At 42.8% G+C, this 20,594-nt stretch overlaps 2 protein-coding genes across 2 annotated transcripts; both read left to right on the top strand.

Moving 5' to 3' along the window:
- The first annotated feature begins 604 nt into the window (after positions 1-604).
- Positions 605-9,375, top strand: cct4 (chaperonin containing TCP1, subunit 4 (delta)). The gene is made up of 13 exons (XM_047579128.1): positions 605-894; positions 1,515-1,567; positions 1,657-1,746; positions 3,446-3,554; positions 3,939-4,203; positions 5,125-5,257; positions 6,228-6,367; positions 6,466-6,562; positions 7,372-7,482; positions 7,577-7,707; positions 7,964-8,198; positions 9,006-9,119; positions 9,240-9,375. Exons 1-13 carry the CDS (start codon positions 777-779, stop codon positions 9,252-9,254), a joined length of 1,611 nt encoding a protein of 536 aa, XP_047435084.1. The 5' UTR covers positions 605-776; the 3' UTR covers positions 9,255-9,375.
- A 994-nt stretch (positions 9,376-10,369) lies between these two features.
- Positions 10,370-20,109, top strand: fam161a (FAM161 centrosomal protein A). Its single transcript, XM_047576023.1, has 7 exons — positions 10,370-10,722; positions 12,742-13,010; positions 14,438-15,640; positions 15,825-15,992; positions 16,968-17,067; positions 19,112-19,254; positions 19,347-20,109. The coding sequence occupies exons 1-7, from the start codon at positions 10,567-10,569 to the stop codon at positions 19,618-19,620; spliced, it is 2,313 nt and encodes a 770-aa protein (XP_047431979.1). The 5' UTR covers positions 10,370-10,566; the 3' UTR covers positions 19,621-20,109.
- The last annotated feature ends 485 nt before the right edge of the window (positions 20,110-20,594 follow it).

The raw sequence follows: 20,594 nt of genomic DNA, 5'->3' as shown, positions 1-20,594 counted from the left end.
AGAATCAGGGCCACCGCTAAATATTTATTCATTTACTTTATTTCTATTTCAGCTGGCACGAATGAGGCCAACTCTTCCAAGTTTGTGTGGATTATCCTTCAGAACAGTCGTGTATTTGTATTTCGACTTTTTCCTCGACATTGTATTTTTCTTTCTTGACATTTTATCTCGATTTTTTTTCCCATCAACATTATATTTCGTCTTTTTTCCACATTGTAAGTCGCCTTTTTTCCTCAACATTATCTTTTTGACTTTTTTTTCTAGACATTTCAGTTTTTTTCTGGACATTGTATTTCGACATTTTTCTCAACAATTTGACTTTTTTTCTGGACCTTATATTTCGACTTATTTCTCTACATTGTATTTCTACCTTTTATTCTCGAAGTGCATGATTATAAACAAATCCACCTCCTCTCATTTATTATTATTTTTTTTTCGCATGGGTGGTCCTAATACTCTTCCGGAATTCGGGGAAATTACTGTAAACTACGCGTTTAGACATGATACGAGCAAAAATATAACCGTACAAAAAAACAACAACAAAAAAATCATAAATTAAATTAGTAACATCGGCAATCGACGCCTTTTGTCTTCAGACGTCATCTCTAAGCGCCGGGTCCTTCTTCCTCCTGCTCTGGAACCTTCTGAGCCGGTACCGCGGCGACACCTGTTAATCTGAGTCCATCCGAGACCGAACCGCGGTGTTTCAGCTCAGGGACTCACTCGTCCCGTCCTGAAGATTCATCTTAACATTCTCCATCGATTATTAAGTCAAGATGCCAGAAGCGATGGCGGCACCGAGGGTCTCAAACGGAGGCAGAAACAAAGGGGGGGCGTATGTGGACCGCGACAAGCCGGCCCAGATTCGGTACAGTAACATCTCCGCCGCCAAAGGTGAGTTAAATTACACCAAATGCACATGAACCGCTAAACTACGGGCCTAAATATCCCCTTTCCGGTTCCATTCGTTCATTCTTGGTTGGGCGGACCCGTTATTCTCAGCAGTGTCACTTAGCGTAACCGGGTCCGAAATCTCATCTACCGAAGTCCAAAATTTAAAAAAATATATGTTCTGATAGCAATAAATAAAAGACTGGCCACAATATTTAGTTAGTGTTCAATATGTTTAAATATCGACATCAATTCGGCATATAAATAACACATAAATTAACTTCTCTAAAATGAACCTCAAATTTTGGCCCCTTAATGCTTCTTTCAAAGCAATTGACAGCAACTAACAATGCGAGGCTTGAATTTGCAAAATTTTGACTGGAGTTTGGTGTGTGCTCTCCCTGCAAGATGCTCATGACTCGACACAATCTCTGCAGGAGCTTGCTGCAGACTATATAAGGCTATATAAGGAAGCTAACATGCTAATGTCCACACCCTCCGATGAGTTGACATAAAAGGACACAAAATGGCGTGATTTAGGCTTTTGTTGCAAAAGAAGCTGAATGGAACTGGTTTGATTTGAAGATGTGTTGTCACTGATCACGTCCATCTTTGTTTGACAGCTGTTGCAGATGCCATCAGGACAAGTCTGGGACCAAAGGGCATGGACAAGATGGTCAGTGAACAGCTTCTAGCTTTACATGAACTTTACCCAGCTTCTCGGACATGCGTTTATTTCTTTTATCATTCATTTATTTATGGCAGATCCAGGATGAGAAAGGTGACGTGACCATTACCAACGATGGGGCCACCATCCTGAAGCAGATGCAGGTGCTCCACCCTGCCGCCAAAATGGTACGTTCCACCTCTCAGACTGTTGCATCTTGCTGGTGAAAACCAAATGTTGGTGCTTTGTTAACCCGAGAACACGAACGTCTTCATCACTAACGTCGGGTATGTTTTCACCCATTAAAAAAATACATCAAAATATGCAAAAGTACAACAGTATATGGTAAAATTAAGCACGTTTCTTTTATTTTTAACTGTAAAACGTCTCATACAAACAAAAAAAGATATCTTTTAAAGTTTGTGAAATATTAGGGACTCATTAAGGAATAGTTCCTTAAAAAAAATAAGAAATAATGCAACTAGGAACTTGAAATTCGTTCCACCCGATCCTGGGACATGCATCACTGACAATTATGGGAAAATGACAAATTGACTATTAAAAAATGTTTTTGACCCATTGAATTTCTTGGGAATTACCACTAAATGATATTTATTCATAAATATTTCACTAAATAAGAATTATATGCAATTTCCAGGAGCGTTCAGTTATCTCTAGTATCAATAATAAATATGTGTATCTGTGATTGCTGAAGTAAAACTACCTTTATTTATGTTTCATTACTCCGACGTTCGTCTTCTAGGGCAGTGGTTTCCAACCTTTTCCGACTCGGGGCGCATTTTTAAGTCTCAAAACATGAGAAACAAGCTGACATAGAACATGTAACATGTTGCAACACCTTCAGTGTTACAGCTTTAAGGAGCTTTCCATCAGAAGCACACAGATACCGGACATGACACGTAAGGGTCCGTCTGTAACAGGCTAATTAATAAATCATTCATAAATAACGGTGTCCGTCAACAATGGAGAAACACATTCTCATATATAACAATTTGACACCAGATATAAGATTGAAACAAAATCCAAATATCAAAAGAAGCTTATTAAATTGATAGGTTTACAAATAAACACAAACACTTATTATTGGATCCCCATTAGCTGCTGGAGCTTCTCTTCCTGGGGTCTCAACAATTTCATCAACCAAACAATGCAGCGAACATAAAGTACAGGTCTAGACAGATGAAACTTCAATTTAAGCAAAAGCAACAACATCAAAGAAACAAAAGTAAAACATCACATCATTCTTCCTTATGACTTTTTCCTTTTAAAATAAAAACTGCGGTGGATCATGTTTAGGTGTCACGGTGTTTGTGTTTGTGTTTGTGTTTGACATGTCACAGAACACAACCAAAACCCACATATCAAGACGAGCTGAAACTCATTTAATTTCCCTCCGACTCCCACAGACACTCAAAAATCATATTTCTTTTGGAAATGATTTTTGGGAGCCCACTTGTAATACTTTTGCTGCCGACGAGTTGGGAATCAACTAATTAACTGTTGTAGAAATTGTGATAAAGAAACGTGGAGATAATTTCTAACACTGACAAAGCAAGTGTCGTTTATTATACGGAAACTCTGCAACGTGACACAGCCCCTTATAATAACTGATATAATAACTGGCATTGCTACCTTAATGATGAATTATGTCCATAAAGTCCACTACACACGTCCCCCCAGAATTCACCGTAACAAAAGTAATAAGAGGAAGCGTTGAATAAAGATTATTAACGATGAGGCCGTAACGACATCTCAGAATCAGGGCATGGTCAGAGAACTTGGCGCTCATCATACCAGAGGCCTTGACAGGAGGTGGACAAACCAGGCTCGGTGAACTTTTCTGACGTTGACCCGTGTGTCTTTCAGCTGGTGGAACTGTCCAAAGCCCAGGACATCGAGGCTGGAGACGGCACCACCTCCGTTGTAGTGATCGCTGGAGCTCTGCTGGACGCCTGCTCCAAGCTGCTGCAGAAAGGTGAGAGGAAAAACATGATTATTAACTACACGTAAATAAAAAATGTTCTTTGTTTTCATTTATTATGCAGGGGGAGCAGGAAAATGTGAAAGATTTGCAAATTTAACATTGAAAGTTGAACTGTTGCTGAAAAAGCTTCGGCACATTTAAAGTTAGAAGATGCAAACGTGGAAATAAATTAATTTTACAAATTCAACAAGTGAAGTTAAACTGATCATCAGTGGCTGGATCCATTTTATTTTTTTAAATCCAAAGTCTTCATCAAGCTGGACTTATTTCACTTGGTTCGTTTTGTTCTTGGTTTAAAGTTTATCTGCTGTAACCATAGAAACCGGAGATGAGTTATTGCCACTAGATCATTAACGCGTCGCCCCGTTCTTTCAGGCATCCACCCGACCATCATCTCGGAGTCGTTCCAGAAGGCCATGGACAAGGGCGTGGAGGTGCTGACGGCCATGAGCCGGCCGGTGCAGCTGAGCGACCGCGAGACGCTGCTCAACAGCGCCACCACGTCGCTGTGCTCCAAGGTGGTGTCCCAGTACTCCAGCCTGCTGGCCCCCATGAGCGTGGACGCCGTGATGCGGGTCATCGACCCGGCCACGGCCACCGGCGTCGACTTAAACAACATCAAAATCATCAAGAAGCTTGGGTGAGTCACTTTATTTAATTAATTTTTAACCCTTTATGGGGCAAGGAACCGTATTTGGTAACTTCGTCACATTTTAAATTGTGTCCCCGTTCCTCGAAGCATGAGGTTTTCATTGAGCCGATCAGAGAAGATAAGGAAACATTCTCAGGTCTTATCAGGGTCTAATGTGGTCTACAAGGTCCACCTCTGCATGAACTTGAACTGCATGAATTTGCAAAAATTTGAAAATTGCATAGAAATTTCAAATGAAAACTTCTATTCTTAATGTTTCTAGTGTTTTACCAAAAGAAGTGAACACAACACTGAGACCCAGAACTAAACAACAGACAACAACGAGCCCAAATAATTTTTCTTAACCCTTGAAGACCTGAACATGCGCCTACCCATTTAAAAAAACTTGGTATTTGAATTACCTTAACTCACCGAACACTGGGAAGTTGTGCTTTCTAGGAAAAAAGCTGCCATTACGGTAATGATGACGCACCGCTGCTGTCGGCTGCAGGTTGGGGAGCGATGGGAAGACCAGGAAGAGAGAGTTGTTTGTAGGTGTTTGTTGTTGGTAAAAACAAAGTTAATTATACACGTGATCTCACAAAAGTCTTCGAGACAAAAGCACAACTTCCCAGTGTTCAGCCACACTGTGCGTTACGGTAATTCAAATACTGCAAGCTTTGATGTATCACCAAGCTTAAACAAGCTTTAAAGGGTTTAGATTTTATTTTTTAAAATACTTTTTTAAATGTAAACCTTCATGTTAACATTTGTTTACCACTTAAGGACAAGGAACCATATATTGGAAATAAATTAATCCTGATTTTCTCCATCAAAATGAAAAATTGAGAAAAAAAACAGTAAAACTCCAGGGTTGAAATGTAGACGTATGAAAGGTTAAAGCTTTGTTCTGTGTTGTGTTGCGTTCAGAGGGACCATCGATGACTGTGAGCTGGTGGAGGGCCTGGTCCTGACCCAGAGGGTGGCCAGCACCGGAGTCAGCCGTGTGGAGAAGGCGAAGATCGGCCTCATCCAGTTCTGCCTGTCTCCTCCCAAAACTGACGTGAGCTTCATCGCTTTACTCTTTCACACTGAACTCTGTCTTTTATCTCACGTGGAAGCTTTAAAATGAACCTACTCTCTCATCTGTCTTCATATTTTATTCCTCAGTATCAGTACATACAAACAAAAACTTAACAAATGAATATTTTTATCATGATTCTGCATCTGGTTCAAACTTCTTTAGTCTTAATTTTCTTGTACTTGATTATTCATTCAGACAGAAAGAAAGAAAGACAGCACAGTTTCAGCTTCAACATCATTTTGTACCAACAATTATTCAAGATTTTTGTAAAAGACATTTACATTGACGAGGTTCTACGTCTTAATAAAAGCCTTTAATGAATATGACGGTGTCCCAACTATTACAAACAATACACCAGTTTTTATACTGTGTTGATGGGCCGAGTAAAACTAGACTTGTACGAAGTAATTTACCGCACACACTCTGGTGGAGATCACTGGCCAGCTTCAAACGCTCGAAAGCCAAAAAAACTGTGGAAATAGTTATAAATATCTTTGTTGTTTGCAAAATTTATTCATAAGCTTTTGAAATTCATACTTTAGATTCGCAACGTAAGTTATAAAAGTGGTTCGTTAAATAAGTTTGTGGTTTTCACAGTGAAAAATCTAACTTTTTACTGCTCGTATCTTATGGTTCCAGCTGGTTTTAGGTCCAATGTGTTAATACAGTTTGTCGAAATGAAAAAATACTTGTAATATGACACAGGTGAGGTTCTGCTGAAAAGAATGAAACCAAACAAAGTCGTGTAAACCTGTTTTCAAGATGAGATATAAAGGTAAAACCAACAGTAGTAAAAAATTCTCTGGACTCCAGAGGGTTCACATCCTTCTGGGTCATATATGAGACAGCAGCAGCAGCTTTGTGGAGTCATTACAGGATTCAACCAATACATTTATTCAGAACAGTTCATTTTTTTAACTGTCCTGACCCGTGTTGTGTGTGGCTGCAGATGGACAACCAGATCGTGGTGTCGGACTACGCCCAGATGGACCGTGTGCTGCGGGAGGAGCGCGCCTACATCCTCAACATGGTGAAACAGATCAAGAAAGCCGGCTGCACCGTGCTGCTCATCCAGAAGTCCATCCTCAGGTAGGCCGGCCGTGCTAAGCTAAGCTAAGCTAAGCTAAGCTAAGGCGCTAATGAGAGTCTGCGTGTCTCGTACTGACGACTAAAGTGTCCCGTGACAGAGACGCTATGAGCGACCTCGCCCTGCACTTCCTCAACAAGATGAAGATCATGGTGGTGAAGGACATCGAGAGGGAGGACATCGAGTTCATCTGCAAGGTGAGCGTCAACCACGTTCAGGTCCTCCCACGTTTGCGCCGCTTTTCTTTTTCACGTTAGCAAGAACGGAACATTTTATAACCAGAGAACAGATCTGAGGAGACTGTTTCAACAACAATGAGACGACCCCCAAGACCAGGAATGGATTTTACATGTTTTTTCCCTCCTCTTCTCTTCTTCTTTTTATTAGTTTTGTATTTATCTAGAATCAGACTTTATGAGTGTGACCTGAGGTCATGAAATCCTCTCCTGTGCTTCTCACAGATGAAATGGGTTCATCCTGAGCACAAAAGGGTCTAGAGGAGCTGTGAAGAACTATAATAAGCTATTAAAATATTATTATTTTCAATTTCAAACATGTTCTTTACTGAACTATGTTGGATTCATTTTAATATGTATTTAAAGAAATTTTAATTTCTGGGGGGAAATTAAAATATATATAAAAATGTCTAATCAAATATTTTACCACACCCCCTGCAGTACCTGAACGCGTCCCCTAGGGGTCACTGCACCCTCTGACCTGTGCCATACACGGGCTCACCAGCGAGGGGGGCGGGGCTTACTGTGTAGAGGAGGCTTTGATTGACAGGTGTCGGCTAGTGTCAACGTCATTTATCCATTTACTAAAATATGTTACATTCATGTTAACGTGTACTTAAAGAAATCTTAAATAAATAAACCTATACATTTATAAAAAAAGATTTTGCGACCTAAAGACATAACCCATTACCCATAACCCCATGTCGGAGCAGTTTTCCACATTTATTCCTCAACGGTGAAGTGAAACGAAGCCTCTGTTTCTCTTTCAGACCATCGGCACGAAGCCCATCGCCCACATCGACCACTTCACTGCGGAGATGCTCGGCACAGCAGAGCTGGTGGAGGAGGTCAGCCTGGACGGCTCCGGCAAACTGGTCAAGGTACGAGCCGCCCCCCCCCCGGTCCGTTCTAGGTCGCCGTCAAACGCGACCCGAGCTGCCGTTAAACCTTGTCCTTGTCGCCTGTCGGTCACAGATCACAGGCTGCACCAACGCCGGGAAGACGGTGAGCATCGTGGTCCGAGGGTCCAACAAGCTGGTGATCGAGGAGGCGGAGCGCTCCATCCACGACGCTCTGTGCGTCATCCGCTGCCTGGTCAAGAAGAGGTGGGTCAGAGACCGAACGCACGACACACTCTCCCTCTGACAAAGGCGCTCTGGCATCTGTTCGTCCTGCCGGAGCGTAACAAACAGAGGAACAGCACCGTGGAACGTTCCCCCCCTTATTCACTCCTGGTTGTTTGAATCAGCAACTTGGCTGGAGAGCATTCACACATCTGTTTTAATTAAAGAGTCTTAAATACGAGCTTAAATATTTGGTTGTGTTGACGTCTCCTCCTCCTCCTCGTCCTCCGTCCCTCAGGGCTCTGATAGCCGGTGGCGGCGCCCCGGAGATCGAGCTGGCCGTGCGTCTGGCCGAGTACTCGCGCACGCTGGCCGGCATGGAGGCCTACTGCGTGCGGGCGTACGGCGACGCCCTGGAGGTGATCCCCTCCACGCTGGCGGAGAACGCCGGCCTGAACCCCATCTCCACGGTGACGGAGCTCCGCAACAAACACGCGCAGGGAGACAAGATGGCCGGCATCAACGTCCGCAAGGTTTGGGCTGCTCTCCCTGGTTCAGTGCGCACACCGATCAGCCACAACATTATGACCACCGGCAGGAGAAGTGAATAACATTTAAACCATCTTGTGACGAAACAAAGTTCTGCTGGGAAACTTTTGGACCTGACGTTCATTCATGTAGATGTTATTTAGACGTGTAGCCCCCACCTAGACCAGACCAGACACCCCCCCACCCCGTAACAATGACACTGCATGATGGCAGCAGGATGCAGCCTGATACAGACACACGCAAACAAATGGTTTAGGAACAACTAGAAAAAAATATGAAAGGCACCTGGCCTCCAAATTCACTAGATCCCAAAGTGATTAAGTATCAGGACCCTGTTTTCAAAGACCCCACTCCCCCTACTAACACCAGAGGACACCCTCAGAAGACCCATGTCCACTCTCTGATGAGTCACAATGGTTTTGGAGACACAAGGGAAACTTACACAATATTAGGAAGGAAGGAAGGTGGTCATAATGTTATGCCTGATCAGTGTCTATTGTAGAAACAATTCCAACGTATCTATTAAAATGCCAAATATTCACTAGTTCTCATTTTTCACTGCAGAAATTTGCTTTTTTTTTAAATTATTTCATTATTTACAGACATTTTGCAAAGAATTTGTCTCTTAACTGGAAAAATAGAAGAATTAATTAACATTGACCCCGAGAATGAATCCATGAATGTGTGCATAACTTTAAAAATCTACTAAAATACTACAAACACGAGGCTGCAGGATTATGATTGTTTTGTTTTGACTCATTGAACTCACCGGTTGAGTCTGTGTGCGACAGGGAGGAATCTCCAACATCCTGGAGGAGCTGGTGGTGCAGCCACTTCTCGTCTCCATCAGCGCCCTGACTCTGGCCACAGAGACGGTCCGCAGCATCCTCAAGATCGACGATGTGGTGAGTCCCCCCCCCCCCCCCCACCACCAACAACACATCCCAGACTGAGAACTGGTTTTTAGCCGTGAGCTTTGAGTCTCGTTTGTTGGTCGGTAATAAAATCGTTGTCTGTCGTTTCAGGTGAACACCCGATAAAAGTCTGCTCGTACCGCGAGGGATCAGCGGACTCTGTCAGCGCCGTCTGTTCAGTTCAGCTCTAGTTGTTCACGTTACATAATTTAATAAAAAAACGCTTGTTTTTTTTGTTGACACTCCAGCTCTTGCCTGTGTTTTTTCTTTCTTTGCAGTAAATTAAACCTGTGTCCTGATCCTTTACTCTATTTTACTGTAGTTTATAATATGTGTTTGGACTTTGTTTTGGCACAAGAGTGAAATAAAGATTCACACACAAGGAAACTAAAGCGTTGTTGACATTACAAATCTTTAAGGCTACAACTAGTCCATAGTTAAGTTTGTCTAAACCGAAGGTTCCTAAAAATATTCTACACATTTTAAAACCATTTGAACTATGATTTATGATAAAGAGCAATAAAGTTGACTCAATAGTCATTTGTCGTAATATAAAACTAATTTTATAGACAAAAACAAAAAATGAGCCAATATTACAAATCAGTGAGGTCCACCTCTTGGATTACAAAATAATTTAAAGGCTAAATCAGAGTCCATGTGTTCACAAGTGTTTCCATCAATGTGATGAGACTCGAGTGTGTTTCAGTTCCTGGTTTAGTTTAAATGAATCAACAGACAAAGGAGCTCAGTAAAAGAGTTGTTGTTGCTCATCAGGCTGGAACAGGTTCCACAACCATTTGTTCCCCTCCACAGGAGTGGTCCACCAACACACATCACTCCATCATAACATCATCAGATGTTAATGTTGATGAATCCACTCAACAACCAAAGACACTGCTCCCTGTCCACAAAGAACATTTCTATAAAACCATTAGGACAATGTTTAGTGGACAGATGAGACCAAGGCAGAATAGTTTGGTTTAAATGTTTGGGCATCGTCATGTTTGGAGATGAACCAACTCTGCATTCTTAGCATCAGAACCTCATCCCTCCATGAAACATGGTGGTGCATGTCCTAGTTTGGACCTGTTCTGAATGTTCTTAATGAATTGTGAACTCTAAAAGAAAAAAAAGTGTAATATTTTTGCTTTATTTGGTTCTTTTTGTCTTCTTCCAGGACCTGTGTGAAAATCATTTTCACTCAGAAATGTAAATTATTGTGAAGCTCTTAATTTGTAGCGACGAAGCTCACGTCATTTCCTCCCACTCTCCGTCGTCACTTCCTCTCCGACCAACTTTGCCCGTTGCTAAGGAGAGCACCTGTTGCCTGGTTACCACCTAACAGCGAGTCTCCTCTAACTTTTCACGCTTCGTAATAACCAATGAAATAAGAATTTAAATTCACATAAAAACGTAGATTCGGGTCCCCGGGGTTATTATGGCGAATCCTCACCGGACTAATGTTTTGGTCACTTCGTGTCTGAAATCGCCGGTAAACCCTCAAACCAAAGCGCCGTTAGCGTCCTATGAGCGGGAGCGCGTCCTGCCGTTCACCGCCTCGGGACACATGGACAACAGGGACTACGAGAAGGAGGTAAAGACCATTTAAAACTCTTTTACAGAGCATTAATAATGGTTTTCAGGGGCTCAGAAGCTCTTAAACTACATAAAACACAGCCAACTAATTACACCTGGTTGAAAACCTGGTTACAATTAAACTGAAATAATCATTTTAACCATTATATTATTTATCTTTCTGTGTTTAATGCCTCTAAATATACGATCAACTTTTCTCTTTTTTTGTTTAATTTTAAATAACTTTTCCTAATTTAATGTGGACACTGACTCTGACAAAATATATGTCATTATTCTTGATAACAGTTTGAATTTTATAGCTAACAACAGTATTTAATTATAATTATAATTTTATTTTAAGGTAAACCAGTGAGATTTTATGCCATTAAAATGATGGCGATCTGCATATTTCTCCATAGTCTTGTAACAGGTTTTCTGGATGTATATGTACATATATTATATAGTGTATTGTTTTATCTAAAGAGCTATTTAGATAATTAGTCAACAACAAAACAAACATAAAGTCTCTGACACATAAACTCGGGAGGTTTCAATTAGTGACCCCGAGTATAAGGAGCCTGATCTTGTCCAGACTACAGGGAGTTGACAGTTTCAGGTCATGTCCGTGTGGTGCTAATGGAGGAGAAAGGAAAGGAAGGGGGGGTTGATTTGTTAAACTCGTTGTCCGGACTATTTTTAGATTTCCGTCTTGACTAGATTACCAGACGTGGCGGTCGGTTCGTAATCCCAAACACTGTTTCATCCCCTGGACCTCGTCGCTGGAGCTGCAGTTCAGATCAGCTCACAATGAAAACTCTTATTATATTATCATAGTTTGAGCAGTAACGAGGCAGACCGCGTGGCCCTTGAGCTCTTTCACGTTAAGCTGCCTTTTGTGCTCCACCATATGGCCCCATGTCTCCACCACGGTAATGAGCTTAGACGTGCTTTAGTGCCACGGAGCAGTTCTCCTCTGCTGAGAAAACAAACAAAAAAACTATATGCACAATATTTACAGTTATAAAGTAAGTGATTTAAGTGGTTTGCAGGCTGTTTTACCCAGTGTTTTTGTGACCTCTGCGCTCTTTGGTAGTTTTGTTTACCACTCGGCCACTGGGAAGGTTCAGTAGTGTTTTGTGATTTCACCATTTGTGGATAATGGGTGTCACTGTGGTTCCAAGGCTTCAGACCGATAGATCTCAGTTACTTTCTGTCTGATTTGTTCCTGAGGATGTTTGAGGTCGACTTCACTTTTTCAGACGGGTCCTAGGCGAATGATTTCTAGACTGAGAGCAGGTGCGGCAGTAATCAGGCCTGGGTGTGGCTGGAGAAACTGAACTCAGGTGTGATAAAACCACAGTTACGTAACAATAACAACCTTTCGTTTTGTGTACCGATATTTAAATTAGTTTGATTATGTGAAACATTTAGGAAGGACAAGTGTAAGTAAATACAATAGAGGAAAAAAATCCATGAAATGAAATGGATTTACAACCGATAACTAAACAACCATGTGCAAATGTACCACAAAACAAAAAACATGGTGGTTAGGGTAGCACCCTGTAGAGCACAGGTGTCAAACATGTGGCCCGCGGGACAATAAGCGGCCCGTCAGAGGGTCCGATCTGACCCGCGGGATGAATTTACAAAGTGCAAAAATTACATTGAAGACATTAACTCCAAATTTTCCAATGAAAGTAACTACTTTTCCTACGTTTCACACAATTTTAGAGAGAGCTGTGGACATGACACAACACTGAGACGCGCAGAAATTGCAGAAACATCTGGTCGTTCATAAAAGATTTTGTAATAGTTCGTTAAATGTAAACACTTTCATAATGTACTTGTTTGTGCTAAAACAAAGGGAAACATTTGAAGTTGTCATTATTTGAAGGTCCGGCCCCTTTGAGATCATATTGTTTCTGTACGTGGCCCCTGAACTAACAAGAGTTTGACGCCCCTGCTGTAGAGTAACCTCCATAAAACACAACTTTTAAAAAAATATACTAATAAAATGAGCTTTTCTTGACCGTTGCAGCTGGAGTGTGAAGACTCTGGCTCGGATTTCTGCGACGAGGACCGTCTGGGGAGGGGGGGTCCGCGCATGATGAGCGACTACGAGGCTGCAGGAGACCACCTGGACCTGGGGGAGATCTTCTTCTCCAACGAGGAGTACTACAGCAAGCTGGAGGAGCTGAAGAGGGCCCACCTGCGCACCATGGCCGAGCTGGAGAACATGTACTGGCAGAAGCTGCAGCTCAGGACCGTGGAGCCGTTAGACATGACGGCGCTGAACGCAGGACACGGGTGGGTGACCACTTAGAAATACAATACGGTACAAGTATACATCTAGTAAAATAAAATAAAATGTAAGGACAAATCTGATAAAATAAAATAAAAATAAAATATAAGTACAAGTATAGTAATATAAAATAAAAATAGAATTTAAGGAAAAATCTATTAAAATAAAATAAAAATAAAATATAAGTACAAATATAGTAATATAAAATAAAAAATAAAATTTAAGGAAAAATCTGGTAAAAAAAATAAAAAAAAATTATAAGTACAAATATAGTAATATAAAATAAAAATAAAATATAAGTACAAATATAGTAATATAAAATAAAAAATAAAATTTAAGGAAAAATCTAGTAAAATAAAATAAAAATAAAATATAAGTACAAATATAGTAATATAAAATAAAAATAAAATATAAGTTCAAATATAGTAATATAAAATAAAAAATAAAATTTAAGGAAAAATCTAGTAAAATAAAATAAAAATAAAATATAAGTACAAATATAGTAATATAAAATAAAAATAAAATATAAGTTCAAATATAGTAATATAAAATAAAAATAAAATTTAAGGAAAAATCTAGTAAATAAATAAAAATAAAATTTAAGGAAAAATCTAGTAATATAAAATAAAAATAAAATATAAGTTCAAATATAGTAATATAAAATAAAAAATAAAATTTAAGGAAAAATCTAGTAAAATAAAATAAAAATAAAATATATAGAGATAGGTTGTCCATGATGGAGAGCAGTTTGTCCAGTGTTCTCCTGTCCCTCACTGACTCAAATGTCTCCAGCTCTCTGCCGACCACACGTCCAGCCTTTCAGATCAACTCACCTAATCACAAGACATCACCAGTCCTGCCATTTATGTGTGTAGATGAATAATTATTAGTCATTCCCTGTGGATAAGCAGCAAAGCTTGTACGACTAAAGCATTACCAAATTATTTTTTCAGAACCTGACAAACTTCAGCAGGAGTTGATCCTTTAACACATCACAATATTATAACTATGAGCAAACATCTCAACCACAATCAATTAAATCGTGCACAGAGGTGGAACTGGACGCAGTGATTGTTAGATTAGAAAAATAAGTGGCAAAACAGCAGCTGTTTGAACAACAGACTCAGATTTTTAAGAAAAAATAAACAGGTCAGGATGGTTTAGATACGAGGATTTGCAAGAAGAATTATATCGGTTTAATTCTACTTATATGTTGCTCTGGGTTCCAGGAAGCTCTGGTGGACATTTTTCAGTTCTTAAAAGTCAACAAGATGAAAATAGATGAATTGACAAAAAAAAGAACTTGAGCGTAAATCCTGGTTTTAGTTGGAGTGAGCTGCGTAGGAGATGATTTATACTTTCAACACCTATTTGTGTTCGGTGCTTTGACAACAAACTGATTTTGTGTTTTTTTTCTGTGGCTAAAACGCAGGCCGGCAGCTTCACACCGTGGTTTGAGGAAGTCGCTCTCAGCCGTGGAGCTCAGGTGGGAACAGTCGGACTCTTCGGACGAGGATGCGTCCGGCAGTAACGACGTGGAGAAAGGCCTCCTGTTCTCCCCCAAAGAGCACATCAAGAACATGTGGAGGGACTTCAAGCTGTCGCCGTACAGTCGACGCCTGTCCTCCTCCTCGCTGCACAGCCTCCCAGGAGCCCAGAAGAAATCCAAAAGGAGGAGGAGGAGGAGGAGGACGCAGGAGAATAATGACGAGGAGAAGGAGCACTGGAAACACAGGGTGACCGTCCCCAAACCCTTCCAGATGACGCTGCGCGAGGCCGAGAGGAGGAGGCGCGGCGTGAAGACGCGCTCGGAGGTGGAGCTGGAGAACACGGAGCTGCGGAGGCAGCTGGAGGAGCTCACCGAGTGCCAGAGGAGGTTCCGCGCCAGCCCCGTCCCGGCTCACGTTCACCTCCCGCTCTACGGGGAGCTGCAGGAGCGCAACGAGGAGCGGCGGCGAACCATGCGCGAGCGAGAGGAGCGGCATCTCCGGACCGTCCAGAAGCCCTTCAGCTTCCTGGAGCGGGAGCGGCAGAAGAAGGAGCAGAGGCAGAGGTGTCAGCCGCAACCCTCCGAGCGGGAGAAAGTGAAGCCCTTCAAAGCCAAGCCAGTGCCCAAGTCCGTGTACGCGGCGGCGTCGGGGGAGCAGATGAAGGAGGAGCAGCTGTATCGGTCTATAAAGATACAGATGAGAGCTGAGGAGATGCTCCACGGCGCCTCCATGCCTCCCAGCATGCTCGCGCGGCGCCTCAGCGACCGCAAGAAGACCAAGGACGGCGAGGGCGACGACGGCTTCTCGCACAGGCCGCACATAAACAAAGAGGTGCCCGACTTCGAAGCCAGCCACCGGCGCTTCCAGCAGCACCTGGAGAAGCGGAAGGAGACGAAGCCGACGACGGCGTGCGAGCCCTTCCGGCTGAGGACGTCCCAGATCCCCTCGCGCCGGGACCGCGTCCTGGCCGACATCGAGAAGGAGCAGAGCAGCCCCCGGGCGCTCCGCTGGCCGTACGCGAGCCCGCCGCGGGCCGGGCCGACCCGCACGCCCAACTCCAGCCTCTGTTCGTCCCTCTCCGGCAGCCTGGAGCTGCTCCCGGCCAAAGTCACGGACGCCACCAAGAAACGCCACGAGGCCGTGAGGTACCACCTTAGTGCCTCCTAGCGTTTCAGCCGACATAGAGAGAATCTCCCGCTTAGACGTAGAGGCCTCCTGTGTTTGAACTCCTTCGAGACCGACCCCCCCCACCTCCCGCCCAACCCTCCCTCCCTCCCTCCCTCCCTCCCTCCCTCCACATGTGACCACCCCCCTGTCTCCCCCGAGTAGAAAGGCGCTGGAGCAGAGGAGGAAGGCGGAGGAGGAGGAGGAGCGCTGGAAGGAGAAGCAGAGGCAGAGGGAGAAGCAGCTGCAGAGGTTGGTTCAGAAACGAGCTCAGGCCAACGACCCCCATCTGGCGCTTTCACAGACCCACCAGAGCAAGCTCAAAGAGTTCAGGTACCTACAGAGCAAACACGGGGACACGCCCGGACTTGGTTTACTGTGTCATCGAGACGTACAGTTAGGTCAAGAGAGAGAGAAATAAACAATGACAGAAATCAAGAAAGAAAGAAAGAAAGGATGGATGGAGGAGAAAGAAAGTCATATTTGTGTGTAATTCATTACATAATGCAAATACACTCACCGGCCACTTTATTAGGTACACCTTGCTAGTCAAAGGTTGGACCCTCTTTTTTCCTTCAGAACTGCCTTAATTCATTAATTCACACTTTCAACAAGGTTTTGGAAACATTCCCCAGAGGGTTTGGTCCATATTGACATGATAGCATCAAGTAGATGCTGCAGATTTGTCGGCTGCACATCTGTGATGAGAATCTTTGACCTGTTCTTCGCTGACAGGAGCGACACACGTGGTGTGATCTCCTGCTGCTGTGGCTCATCTTCTTCAAGGTTTCACCTGTTGTGCTGTGTATTCAGAGATGGTTTTCTACATTCCTTGGTTGTAACCAGTGACTATCATCTCCAACCAGTCTGCACATTCTCCTCTCACATCAACAACAGCCGCTCACTGGATATTTTCTCCTTTTCAGACCATCCTCTCTAAACCCTAGAGATGGTTGTGTGTGAAAATCCCAGTAGATCAGTTTCTGAAACACTCAGACCATCAACCCGTCTTACACCAACAACCAGACCACGTCCAAAGTCACTTAAATCCTCTTTCTTCCTCATTCTGATGCTCAGTTTGAACTCCAGCAAATTGTCTTGATCACCTCTACATGAATAAATACACTGAACTGAAGCCATATGATTGTCTGATCAGATATTTGTGTTAATGAGCAATTGAACCACCTAATAAAGTGGCCAGTGAGTGTGTTTTTACATCTGTTTTTCTGACTAAAGTTGTCCACGAGCTGAAGGGGCAGAGGTGGAGGAAAAAGAAAGAGCTGATCGGTGACTCTGTGCTCTGTGCAGGAAGCAGGAGGTTCAGAGGAGGAAGGAGTACCAGCAGGAGGTGAAGGAGATGAAGGCGAGGGTGAAGGGACGACCTCTGCTGCTGGAGCAGGTCGCTCAGGTGAGCACATAAACATGAACATCGTAGCCCTTTTAACGTGTGAACGGTGTTTGGTTGTGCCCGTCTACAGATAACACGCTAACGACGCCGCTCACGTTCATTTACGAGGCTTAATGCGGCAGGAACGGGTTAAACGAGGTCAGTGCACGGAGGAGGAAAGATGAGCTTTATTTAGAGCTTTAGCTCCTCAAATTAGAGAAGGAGACGACACGTCTGAAAGAGTCACTGGACGTAGCACATGCACTCACTTCTAGGAACAGCAAAGAAAGAAAGAAAGGACGAATGGAGGAAAAAAAGGAAAAGAAAGAAAGAAAGAGAGAAGTACAGTGGGGGAAATAAGTATTTGATCCCCTGCTGAATTTGTAAGTTTGCCCACTTCCATAGAAATGATCAGACTCTGGTTTTTATGGTTGTTTACTGGTTATGGGTATAGACAGAATATCAGTCGAAAATGCATAAAAAACACACAATCTAAAAGTTATAAATTGTTATGTATTTTATTAAGGGAAATAAGTATTTGATCCCCAAGCACAACACAAGTCAGTACTTTGTAGAGAAACCTTTGTTGGCAAGCACAGCGATGAGACGTTTCTTGTAGTTGGTCACCAGGTTTGCACACAGCGCAGGAGGGATTTTGGCCCATTCATCTTTACAGACAGTCTCTAAATCCTTCAAGTTTCTTGGCTGCCTCTTGGAAACTCGGAGCTTCAGCTCCCTCCACAGGTTTTCGATCGGGTTAAGGTCTGGAGACTGACTAGGCCACTCCATGACCACTCCTTTGTTGTCCTGGCAGTATGTTTTGGGTCATTGTCATGTTGGAAAACCCACCCACGAGGCATCTTCAGTGTTCTTGCTGAGGAAAGAAGGTTTTTGTCCAAGATGTTACAGTACATGGCTGCATTCATTGGCCCCATAATGCGGTGAAGTTGCCCTGTACCCTTTGCTGAAAAACAGCCCCAAAACATGATGTTTCCACCTCCATGCTTAACCGTGGGTATGGTGTTCTTTGGGTCATACTCACGTTTTTTCATCCTCCAAACACGGCGGGTTGAGTTAATGCCAAATAGCTCAACTTTGGTTTCGTCAGACCACAGCACTTTCTCCCAAGCCTTCTCTGAGTCATTTAGATGTTCACTGGCAAACTTAAGGCGGGCCTGTACATGTGCCTTCTTGAGCAGGGGGACCTTGCGGGCACTGCAAGAGTTCAATCCATAACGGCGCAGTGTGTTGCCAACTGTTTTCTTGGTGACGGAGGTCCCAACTGCTTCCAGATCATTAACAAGCTCCTGCCGTGTTGTTTTAGGCTGCTCCCTCACCTTTCTCATCATCATCCTCACTCCATGAGGCGAGATTTTGCGGGGAGCTCCAGACCGAGGACAGTTGATGGTCCTTTTATGGGTCTTCCACTTGCGAATAATGGCACCAATAGTTGTCACCTTCTCACCAAGCCTTTTGCTGATGGTTTTGTAACCTATACCAGCCTTGTGCAGGTCTACAATCTTGTCCCTGACATCTTTTGACAGCTCTTTGGTCTTGCCCATGGTGCTGTAGAAGTTGGAATGTAAGAAACTGATTCTTAGAGCAGGTGTGCTTTATATACATGACGAGTTAAGATCAGGAGTATTGGTAATTAGTTGACTGAGCACAGCTGTGTGCCACATGCGCACCAGCCAATCTGTAGGAGCCTGAATTCTAAGTGAATTGTTGGGGATCAAATACTTATTTCCCTTAATAAAATACATAACAATTTATAACTTTTAGATTGTGTGTTTTTTATGCATTTTCGACTGATATTCTGTCTATACCCATAACCAGTAAACAACCATAAAAACCAGAGTCTGATCATTTCTATGGAAGTGGGCAAACTTACAAATTCAGCAGGGGATCAAATACTTATTTCCCCCACTGTATGAACAGAGGAAACAGGGAGTGAGAGACAAAGATGAGAAAGAAAATATGTCAAAAGAAAGAAAGAAATGAGACAAAAACCAGACAGAAATGGAGAAAGAAAGAAAGATGATGCATCGTGTCTTTCCTCCTCCAGAGAAACGCCCGACAGGCAGCAGAGAAGCGCTACACCGACGCCCTGCATGGATGTGATGTGACGGAGGAGTTCATCAGCAGTAAAGCGGACGAGTCGGGACCAGCTCCACCCAGGACGTCCTGGTCCAGCACCGACACACACAGGTGACCCTGAAACTACCAACGTTCAGAACTACCAACATTTAATGCAGAACCAGGAGATAAATAACTGTTCATTGTCTCCATCCGTTCGTTAGTGAACTGGAGGAGGAGGACATGGGGTACAAACCTGTCCACTACAGGAAGGTCTACCTGGACGACGAGGACGACGAGGAGACGGGCTGCAGGGACGGGGGGAGGCAAGAGGAGGGCGACGAAGCCTCGATCGCCGCCTCCAGAGCCGACGAGGAGCAACGCGAGGACGATCGGCGCGACTCTGAGGGAAGCTGCCACTACTCAGACGATCACGAGGAGTTTTCAGACGACAGCGAACACGAGACGGACACGAGACAGGACAGAGACACAGAGTGACAACATCAGATAGCATGGGACAGAAGACTGGACCGAGTGTTACAACATAAAAGAAAGAAAGAAAGAAAGAAAGAGAGGAAAAGGGGAATAGGAGAGAAATAAATGAGAAAGAAAATATGGGTAAATAAAGAAAAAATTAGACAAAAATGGGAGAAAGGAAGAAGGAAAGAAGGAAAAGGTGAATGGAGGAAAAAGGATGGATGGAGGAAACAGAAATACATGAGAAAGAAAGAAAGAACTCATGGTAGTGAGTTCACAATAAACACTCGTAGTGAGAAATAAAGTGAGAATTTCATCGTTTTGAAACTTAAAAAACTTAAATTAACACATCTAGAAAATGTGAATCACTGCATCGTGAGAGTTTTGTGCATGAGGTGAAAAAGCACAAATGTTCCACTAAAGGTTGTGACTTTTCATTTGTACAGAAAACACACTTTGACTTGACATCATAGAAAAAGTACAAAAGTTAAATAAAAACATGAGTGTTTCTGTTCGCGTGTTCAGTGTAATAATAATTCTGATAAAAATCAGATTCTACCATTCATGTCAAAATGTTTTCTCAGGATTAATTTATCAACAGACCTTAAGGAAAACACACAAGTCTGTCAGTCTGATGTCAAACAAGAGCAAATATGTTAATATGACATGTTTCTGTAATATTTACAACTTGCTGCTTTAGGGTTTTGGATGTTTACACTCGTCATCCTGGACAGACTGGATATAAATGACTCAACACATCAGCAGACTTTCACACAAGTCCTGAAAGTAGACGAAGAAAACCTCAATTAATATTGATATTATCCATATTATATTATGTGTCTGTATATGACTGATCAGCAGTTACCAGAAACATTTAGTCACCAGGTGTCACTGACTTTTACAACTTTAGGTATGTACATGTTAATAATTTCTTAAACTTGAACAAATAAATGTACAATTGTAATATTTTTTGTTTTATTTGGTACCTTTTGTGA

The sequence above is a fragment of the Mugil cephalus genome, chromosome 2 (assembly GCF_022458985.1).
Source record: "Mugil cephalus isolate CIBA_MC_2020 chromosome 2, CIBA_Mcephalus_1.1, whole genome shotgun sequence".
In the NCBI taxonomy this organism is placed as follows: domain Eukaryota; kingdom Metazoa; phylum Chordata; class Actinopteri; order Mugiliformes; family Mugilidae; genus Mugil; species Mugil cephalus.
This window is presented reverse-complemented; position numbering and strand designations above follow the sequence as displayed.

Excerpts from the sequence above, each read along its gene's own strand:
- cct4 (XM_047579128.1), top strand. The coding sequence starts at position 777 with ATGCCAGAAGCGATGGCGGCACCGAGGGTCTCAAACGGAGGCAGAAAC. Across the intron at positions 895-1,514 it reads TAACATCTCCGCCGCCAAAG|CTGTTGCAGATGCCATCAGG; the intron begins GTGAGTTAAATT and ends TTTGTTTGACAG. Across the intron at positions 7,483-7,576 it reads GCTCCGGCAAACTGGTCAAG|ATCACAGGCTGCACCAACGC; the intron begins GTACGAGCCGCC and ends TGTCGGTCACAG.
- fam161a (XM_047576023.1), top strand. The coding sequence starts at position 10,567 with ATGGCGAATCCTCACCGGACTAATGTTTTGGTCACTTCGTGTCTGAAA. Across the intron at positions 15,993-16,967 it reads AGCAAGCTCAAAGAGTTCAG|GAAGCAGGAGGTTCAGAGGA; the intron begins GTACCTACAGAG and ends TGCTCTGTGCAG. Across the intron at positions 19,255-19,346 it reads TCCAGCACCGACACACACAG|TGAACTGGAGGAGGAGGACA; the intron begins GTGACCCTGAAA and ends TCCGTTCGTTAG.